This window comes from Eurytemora carolleeae, unplaced genomic scaffold (genome assembly GCF_000591075.1).
Source record: "Eurytemora carolleeae unplaced genomic scaffold, Eaff_2.0 scaffold7, whole genome shotgun sequence".
NCBI classification, from domain to species: Eukaryota; Metazoa; Arthropoda; class Copepoda; order Calanoida; family Temoridae; genus Eurytemora; species Eurytemora carolleeae.
Window position 1 is genome coordinate 417,616 of NW_019396407.1, and position 10,188 is coordinate 427,803.

Below are 10,188 nucleotides of genomic sequence, written 5' to 3' on the forward strand. Positions count from 1 at the left end.
ATTGAACTACATGTCACCCTGACTAATGAACTTCATGTCACCCTGACTAATGAACGTCATGTCACCCTGACTAATGAACTACATGTCACCCTGACTAATGAACTTCATGTAACCCTGTCTAATGCACTTCATGTCACCCTGACTAATGAACTTCATGTTACCCTGACTAATGAACGTCATGTCACCCTGACTAATGAACTTCATGTCACCCTGACTAATGAACTTCATGTCACCCTGACTACTGAACTTCATGTCACCCTGACTAATGAACTTCATGTCACCCTGACTACTGAACTACATGTCACCCTGACTAATGAACGTCATGTCACCCTGACTAATAAACTATTTGTTACCCTGACAAATGAACTTCATGTCACCCTGACTAATGAACTACATGTCACCCTGACTAATGAACTTCATGTCACCCTGACTAATGAACTTCATGTCACCCTGACTAATGAACTTCATGTCACCCTGACTAATGAACGTCATGTCACCCTGACTAATGAACTAAATGTCACCCTGACTAATGAACTAAATGTCACCCTGACTACTGAACCTCATGTCACCCTGACTACTGAACTACATGTCACCCTGACTAATGAACATCATGTCACCCTGACTAATGAACGTCTTGTCACCCTAAATAATGAACGTCATGTCACCCTGACTAATGAACTTCATGTCACCCTGACTAATGAACTTCATGTCACCCTAACTACTGAACTTCATGTCACCCTGACTAATGAACTTCACCCTGGCAAATGACAAATTTTGAAATCAGACAATTACAGAACAAACAAAAAGCAAATTAAAATTTTAAGAACGTCAAGGGTTTTTTTTTAATCCCAAGTGATCCTGGAAACTAAATTAGCATTTTAAAAAATCTTAATTCTCCCGAATTTATCATTCTAATTCTAAAAAATCTCTTGTTTTAATCTTCTTATCCTTTCTTTCTTTTTTCTTGGATTTACAATTTTTCTAAAAACACCAATCTCATATCTTTCATTTTCGTTTCCCGATCTCAATTTTACTTTCTAATAAACTAGGCTTTCGTCGCGCTTTGCGCCCATTATTTATTTTAATTGTGAACAAGTTTTCTTGTAAGACAAAAATAAAAAATTCCGCGGATTTTAAAAAAACACTTTCGTGGATTTTCAAAATTTTCAAAAATTGAATTTTATTAAATAACCACTAAATTTTAAATCGTTAAGGAAACGGATTAGCCCTTTTTGAAAAAATTAACGTTAAGAAAGTTTTAAAAAACGGAGAATTTCGTTATTTCATTTTTTTCTGCTTAATATTGCCTTAAACTAACCGGTTCATTCGTTTTGACGTTTATTGCATAAACATGCAAACAAACACATACTCACACAAATAAAGCATTGATATAAATATTCATTATCCTGCTGTCCTTCCCTTTCCCAACCACCCTAGAAACTGGGTTAGGGTTAAAACATGCGTAATCTGGTCCATTCTATTATCTTTGGTAAACAGTAGAAAGCTGAATTATTTGCAACAAGATTTTTTATTTTTTTTAAAGATAAGAGCAAAGTAATATAATGAGATGTGATGATGAAGAATTCACTAGTATTTTTAGGTTTGGAGAATGATAAGGATTTTATTGTTTAGCCATCTATTCGTTGTCTGGGCCCAGGTGGAGATTTCAACAAAATGAGTCCAACTAAACATGATAGTAGCAAGGCGAATAGAAGGTCGTCTTTGATCCTTAAAATAATAAGCGGCATTTATTCGTGACTAAATTTTAGAAGTACAATTCACTCACAAAATACCCATAGTCTTGGCATTTCCAAAATGTGGTCTGCCTTTTCTGTGCTTTCAATAGACCGGCGATACAATTAGCATTTTGTTGAGATTTCGACAATTTTGGTTTTATTAAATAAAATTGAAATCTGAACAAAATTCTACATATCTCCGGTATTATTGACAGCGTAAAAAAAGCAGATCATATTTTGGAAATGTCTGCAGGAATAGGAGAATTTTGTGGTTTATGTTTCAAGAATCATACATGTGAAAGAAGTTGACGAATTAATGTCATCAATAGATTATAAGTTCTAATACGACATTCAAATCAATCGTCTTGCTACTGTCATGTTTTGTGGGACACCCTGTACTTTAGGGAGGCCGTAGAGATGGGCACATTTGACTTTTTCATTTCGTTCGTTCATCGTTAGTGAACGACCCATTTCGTTCAGTTTTTCATAGTTTCTTTTCCATCTTATATATCGTTTGTTTTCTCATTGAACGATCGATTGTTCAGTAAAATCGTTCGTTCAATTATATCGTTCATGCAGTAAAAACACGATAGTTTTTTTTTAAAAGTTTGTTCCAAAAATTCCTTCTTCCAATAAAACACTATTGTCGTTTTTTAAATCTTTTGGAAAATTCGTTAGTTCAGTTAAACAACGATTGTTTTTTCAAGTTTGCTCGAACGATTTTAAATTTTAAATTTTAAAAACGATCATTTTTTCGAGATGCATTTTTTTCTTTCATCGTTCTTTTTTTCTGAAGGACACTTTTTGTTCGTTGCCAATTTCTCAGGGTTTCATGGGACCGTCAATACAACTTTCAGGGAATGCTGTATGGCATTTTTTGAGCAACAGAAATGTTGTCGTTTTTTATGCTTAACTTAACATCTTCACTTTTATATGGGCACCAATATTAAAAATAATAAATGGAAAACAAATATATTATAGAGGACGTGAGTCAGACTCTAATAAAAACGCATAAAGTACTTCCAGTATCTATATTTCTTATAACTTATTACTAGAGGGTTCAGAACATGTGTCTATATTAATATCAAACATGTTAGACTGTCCGTCAGTACAATGCCCCGTATCCGTTCTATCTCATTCCATTGAATCTTGTGGAACTTGTTTAAGGCGGCCAGGCATCGTCTTCCACAATATATCAATCATATTTGGGCAGGCAAAGTTCAAAATTGTGCATTGAATCTAAAAAGTTCAAAATTGTGCATTGAATCTAAAAAGTTCAAAATTCATTCAATCTAAAAAGTTCAAAATTGTGCATTCAATCTAAAAAGTTCAAAATTGTGCATTCAATCTAAAAAGATGACGTATATTTCCCAAAACCAGTTTTGCTTCTTCGAAAACTTTTATTAAATAGTTATTTTGCAAATTTTTGCTAAACTAATTTTGTAAGGCTTAGGCTGGGAATTAGTAAAATATTTACCATTGATCTAATAAATAACTTGAACTAAAAAATCAAAATGTACAGGGTGCCTCGAAAAAATTGTGTTTAGGCTTTTATATTGTGTTAAAACGTACTCCTAGCAGGTACAATTACCTTAAATTGACCATGGGACAATATAAACAAATTTTCAAAAATTACCAAGACGCAGCAAACATTGTTGAATTAAACTTAAATAAAAACATTGCGAAATTTTTTTTGATTTTTTAAAAAATGGGTCAGCAAGCACTTTTAAAAATCAACAAATCACATTGATCGATTTTTCCATTTTTTCGAAACTTGTCGATATGGGTGTCTAAACCACTGAATATTGCCCAGTTGTTTTTTCAAATTGTGAAAGTTTTGGAGGACTATGGCAAAATTCCCTTAAAAGTCCGTGTATTGCCTTTAACTTATTCATTTTTAACCGATTTTTATTATTACACATATTGACATATTTTGAAGAAAATTTTTTTTGCTTGCACTAGCGATATATTATTTACAAAAGCGTGATGCGGTGCATGAATCTTAAAGTAAGAAAAACAAATTTACATATTTTTATTTTACCATGAAAACCTTGAAGACGCGTGCTGAAAGGTACTGAACATTTTTTTCATAAAAGTGCCATATTGTCCCCCCACCTTCCTTAGTTAGGGGGGGGGGGTCGTCGATTAAACAGCATTCATGCAATTTTAACCTTCAAAATAAGGTTTAGTATTCGAAAATGTGCACGGTCCCATTTCCGAAGATATGAACTGCTTTTTTACCCACTGCACTGTCACCACACCATGTACAACTGCACTGCACTGTCACCACACCATGTACAATGGCAATATATTGATGGTCGTCGTTAAAATACCGTTCTTACATTCAAAATAAACTTGGTCCGTTTTCTTAAGATTTCTAAAAAAATTCAAATTTACTTTTATGTCATTTATTTTGAAAAACCTCAATTCTATCATTGAAAATGCGAAATTTATTCTATTCTGGAAAGAGAACATTTTCTAATACTAAAATTTTAAATTTTAATAGTTAAAACGGCATTTTAGAGACGACCACCACAGCTTATAGTGTTTGTACTTTCTAAAAGAACTTTTTGACACAATACAACGATAATTAGTAAGCTAAACAGCCTAAACACACCTTTTTCAGAGAAACATATTTAAAATCCCTCAAAACAAAAAGCAGGAACAAGTAGCATATATTAATATTTTGGAAAATTATTGTATTCCACCCCATTACATTCATAATTGGATTTAGAATTTAAAAAAATTATAAATAAACTGGCCTTTAAAGTTAAATATAAAATGAGGTTTATTAAACTGTATATCAATTTGCGAGAGACGGTTTGGTTTTTTCTATTTGAATTTAATCGTGTTTTGGATGTATAACTCAACAATATTTGAACTTACGGAGTTGTTTTGTTTATTTAAAACTCATATGCCACCAAAAACTACAAAAGTGAAAAGGCGAACAATTTAAGTTTAATATATCAAATTTTGATCGAAATTCACAGCTTGCTGGAATAAAATCCAAACTGTTAAATTTAAAATAATTAAAATTATTAAAAGGTTCAAGACAGGCCAAATAATGATTAGCTTAATTTCTGCAACGAGTTAAGAATTATTGGTTCTTAGAACCAAATTTTATGAATTTGCGGGGTCGCGCCGGTTCAAATTTGAATAACAATCCAAATTCTTCCTAAACCTTTTAATTTAAATCGTGGTTTAAATTTGAACCGGCAGTTCAAATTTGATATATTCAGCTGCAAATATATAAAGATTATAAAATTTGTATTTGAGACTCAATTGTATCAACTAAACTATATCAACTAAACTATATCAACTAAACCTACCAAATATGTTTATCAAACAATTTATGGTTAGAAAATCCTTAAACCAAAAAACCTTAGGTTAGAAAACACTAAGGCCAGTTTATATATTCCTCTAGGTCAGATGAGCAGTCACTTAAACATGAAAAAATATGCAAGATTCCATTTAACACAATCTGTTAATATACAGAATACAATATAACGGAGACGACGTTTTTATCTAAGTTTCGATTTTTTAGAAGCTTTTTTAGAATTACAAATCTACACGTAATCAAAGAAAAGCTTTTTTATTGAAAGCTTCATGTTTATGTGTATTCATGCTGTTTCAAAGCTTGATATAACTTTAAATTGAAATCGAAAGTCGTCTTCATTATATTCATGAAATCGCAATCACACCTTAGTTTTTTCCCTCGTCGTTATTCGTTTTTTTAAGTTCAAAACATTTGTCCTTCTTTCTTCTAAAAACGAAGATTCGTTAGCTTCAAAAACGTTTTAAGATGATGCTCAGCTAGCATCATTTACAAAGAGTTGATTTTTTAAATGAAAAAAATCGTAAGTTTGAGCAAACAAAACATCAGCAATAATTTGACTAATAAAATGAATACTTTTAAAATATTATCTTATTGTTTACTCAGATAAAACTTGCAAGTTGCCCTCACCAGATTATAAAAGGAGAATGGGGCTGTAGTACAGTTCTTCCTTTTACAAAAATCCTTGTAAGTATTATTATGTGAAACCATGTTTTAATTTTTACATAGTCTTTCATTTTACCCGATCTTCCTTCCAACCGTACTGTGCTTAGGGGTGAGCATATTCTTGAGTTTTGAGATATTTTGTTTCCCGTTCGATATAACTAGGGCCTTCAGCTACGCTTCTTCTTCTCAAATTCGTAATATTTATAGAACCTGCGTTCCGTTTTTTATATTAACGATTGTGCCATATATTCACCATTGTTAACCCGAAGCAAGAAGGGTTAAGGAATGGTCGTTACTCGTTATTAGAAGTTAAAACTTAAAATAGAAGATGGGTGCGAAGCATCGTGGAAGCAGCTAGACATATATATTAATCCATATTATGGATGTTTTCTATTTATGATGGGATTGATTTAAAATTTAGGAATTTGGTTATGAAAGGCGAAAAGGCCTGCAGCAGGGAGTTCGCCCTACCATATGATTATACATGCTTTGCAGACGGGTACTCTATTTGTATAAGAAATATTTGTCTGATGTACAATTACCACGTATACAATAACCTATTTTGAATATTTCATATACAAATGGAGTACCCGTCTGCAAAGAACGCATAATTATAGTGGTAGGGCGAACCTCGTTAGTTATATATCCCCTCTATTTCTTACTCCCTGGCCTGCAGACATATAGTTATGTAAAGATATTTACATAAGTTATTATTCTGATTACAAGATCTGTTTATATTTCTAATCCTAATTGTTATCTTATGACAGTATAAAGAATACATTTTTTTCTTCAGCTTAAAACTTAGACAAAAAAAAATCTACCAGTGTAATATTTATTACCCCCCCCCCCCCCAACCTACTCTTGTCCATCATAAGTGTATAGATAAACATTAGGCTCTTTTAAGATATTTTTTTTAAGGAAAATTCACATTCAGAAACACCGAGAAAACCTCAAAATGTAAAGGTTAGTTATTTGATAGATTTTTAGAATGGATGTAGTTTAGAGGTTGTCAGCTTTCACTCAAAAATGAATGACTATCACTCAATAATTAATGAGAATTTTGACAATTTACTTCCGAAAAAACCAGTTAAAAAATTTGCCTCCAACAAATTTTGATTTTCATAAATTTTTTAAAATTTTGAAAATACCCGAAATTATTTTATGATAGGAATTGAGTCTTTGCCAGAAACTCAGTAATATTCTAATCCCTATTTCTTTACAAATTGATGGTGTAAACCTTTCATATTTCAACCTTATAATATTTAATCTATCAGAATTCATAGTTTGAAATATCTAAGCTCTACGACAATGAGTTGCACAGATATAGGACTCGGAAAATCAGATCAATTCCTTTGCGAATTTTTGTTTGACAATTTTTGTTTGTTTGACAATGTACATAAAGAGAACATCTACACAATTGAAACAGACAATGTACATAAAGAGAACATGTTCACAATTGAAACAGACAATGTACATAAAGAGAACATGTTCACAATTGAAACAGACAATGTACATAAAGAGAACATGTTCACAATTGAAACAGACAGTGTACATAAAGAGAACATGTTCACAATTGAAACAGACAATGTACATAAAGAGAACATGTTCACAATTGAAACAGACAATGTACATAAAGAGAACATGTTCACAATTGAAACAGACAATGTACATAAAGAGAAGATGTTCACAATTGAAACAGACAATGTACATAAAGAGAACATCTACACAATTGAAACAGACAGTGTACATAAAGAGAACATGTTCACAATTGAAACAGACAATGTACATAAAGAGAACATGTTCACAATTGAAACAGAAGATGGCGCTTTGCGCCCTTAAAGCCTACTTTTGGATAGAAATGTGAAGGTTTAAGTGTAAAACTGTTCGAACGAAAATATCTCTCTCAAAATATCTATGTAAAACACTTTTTTTTTGTTGGCAACTATAATGAAAGTTGCGTTGGTTGGCGCGGAGATGCTAATTTAGAATTTCTTTCATGGCGTTTTCTTGCTGAAAAAGTCACAAGAATTAAACTGAACCGAAAAGGTAATTTTTGCAATCTGATAGCGGAAACCTTTACAACATCAAGTTTCAAAGATATAATGATTATAAAAACAGATTACTATTTACAGGGCTGGGCAAGCTATTTTGAAAATGAGATTTCAAGTTTTCTTGATGTTCCACTAGAATGGGCTCTCAATACAGAAGTTCCTCATTGGTTGCTGGGTTCTTATGTGAGCTTTTTTAAAATTTATTTTTAAAATAATTTAAAACCAATTCTTTTCCTTGTTTTAAATGACACAAACTTTGTTTAAAATATTTCATTAAATATTTTAGATTTTACTGCTCTGTAATTCTACCGGCCAAACCCCAAACTTCCTAATAAGTCTTCATGATGCAGTATATCAAGTTCTGTATGAAACTTAAGTTTAACTTCCCTAAAGAGAAATAAATCACCCCACAAGGAAGTTTAACTGCCGTTTTCAACGCTAAAGACTTGTGAGGATGTTCGGATTTGGCCGGTAGAAATACAGTCCAAATTATCTATAATCTGTCAGACCATTTACATTCGGCAGTTGCCCAAGTAAGTTTTGCGTTACTTGCCGCGCTAAATTACAAGATGAGATTGTATTTTAGGGTTAGATTAGGTTAAGACAGTTTCTGGGACGAGCGCTGCGGCTAGAACGGTATTAGGAGCCGAGTGCCGCGTCTAGGACAGGCTAAGAGGCCTAGCGTCGTGGCTAGAACGGTATTAGGAGCCGAGTGCCGCGGCTAGGACAGGCTAAGAGGCCTAGCGTCATGGCTAGAACGGTATTAGGATCCGAGTGCCGCGGCTAGGACAGGCTCAGGGGCCTAGCGTCGTGGCTAGAACGATACTAGGAGCCGAGTGCCGCGGCTAGGACAGGCTAGGTACCTAGCGCCGTGGCTAGAACAGCCTCTCTGTCTGTCTTGTAATTCAACACAGCATGCGCACGTAACTTGCCTCTTTGCATTCGACATTCCTTATTTTGTTTAAATTCTAGATAAAGAATGGGCCGGGTAAATCAGTGTTTGAAGATGGACGATATTATGAGAACTGGCTGGACGGTTCTGGAAAGATACACAAGTAAATTATTCATTAAAGGGACAGTTAGTGTTATTTCAAGTAACCATATCTGTGCAAAGATGTCAATGCCCGATTCACACAAAAATGCGACTTGCGCATTTCTACTGCAGGAAAACAAATAGAAATTATCAAAAGCACTTTTAAACCTGGAAAAACTACAATACCTTCCACATGCTTGATCAGATAAAGGTTTAAAAGGTAGCTTTGTGAATAAGACATTTTCCATATTTTCATGTTTCCTCTAAAATTGTAATTTCTGTTGCTCTCTCTAAGTTTCAAAATCGAAAAGTTTTATTTTTTCAATCATATATAACTCCTTTTTGATAAGCTTTCGAGAAGAACAAAAGCGTTCTATATCTTTAATTATGTAAACGGAGTCTAAAACTAAAGAATGCGCAATATTTAAGCCATAGCTTAAAAGGTCTGTAAAATAATGAGTTGCAATTTAAATACAAAACTTTCTCAGTTTAACTTTGAAAGGAAGTTTGAATTTCCCGGACCCGGAACCAATCAGAAAAAAGGATTTACGGAGAGATATTACGTAACCATCACTCATCAACTGTTTTTTTTATATTAAATAATTTACGTAACCGAAAAACAAAACATATTTACAGTTTTTTGGGTTTACATGCAAAAATTAACTAATCTAAACCTGAAATTTCATCAATCAAGGTTTTTACTTTTAAATGTATCGTAAAACTTGAATGCCGCTTTATCAGCATGAATGATGATTGATTTATAGACAAATAGGGAAAATGCAGGATTTCAAGATTTAAACCCTTAGTTTAAATTTTAACTCGTCGATATCGGCGAGTTGAATATTTAACCCCTAAAATTCAGGTTTAAAGTAAGTCACAAGTGGCACTTAAGCCGAAACTTAAAATTTAAGTCGGAACTTTTCATTCTTTAGTTTTAGACTCATGAGCTGAAAACTGGAAAAATTTGATATTCTCATACTAGTCCATATACGCCATGTATTATCCTAAAATTTTCGTATCTGTGTGTTCTTTATCCTAAATCAGAAACGCTATCCGAAAACGCTATCCGACATTTCAATTCTATTTCAATTTTGTCTGTTCGCTATGTATCACTATCCTAAAATAACATCATCACGTCTACCATTATCCTAAAATTTCATCAACGCTATCCTAAATTGATTTAAATTTAGATTTTTTTACAAAAATCACTAAACCTCTACAGTAAAAAACTCGTATTGACAAAAAACTTAAACACAGATTTCTTCAATGAAATGAGATAAATAAGGGGGCTATTATCTATCTATCTATCTATCTATAATCTATCTATAATCTATCTATCTATCTATCTATCTATCTATCTATCTATCT

General features: G+C 32.7%; 1 protein-coding gene across 1 annotated transcript in view; it reads left to right on the forward strand.

Moving 5' to 3' along the window:
- The first annotated feature begins 1,590 nt into the window (after positions 1 to 1,590).
- LOC111702670 (carotenoid isomerooxygenase) overlaps positions 1,591 to 10,188 on the forward strand; it is an 18,919-nt gene continuing 10,321 nt past the window's right edge. Inside the window, exons 1-4 of the mRNA XM_023474423.1 lie at positions 1,591 to 1,657; positions 6,655 to 6,699; positions 7,869 to 7,970; positions 8,760 to 8,842. Coding sequence (XP_023330191.1) covers positions 1,610 to 1,657; positions 6,655 to 6,699; positions 7,869 to 7,970; positions 8,760 to 8,842 — 278 coding nt within the window. The 5' untranslated portion in view covers positions 1,591 to 1,609. The remainder of the gene's footprint in view (positions 1,658 to 6,654; positions 6,700 to 7,868; positions 7,971 to 8,759; positions 8,843 to 10,188) is intronic.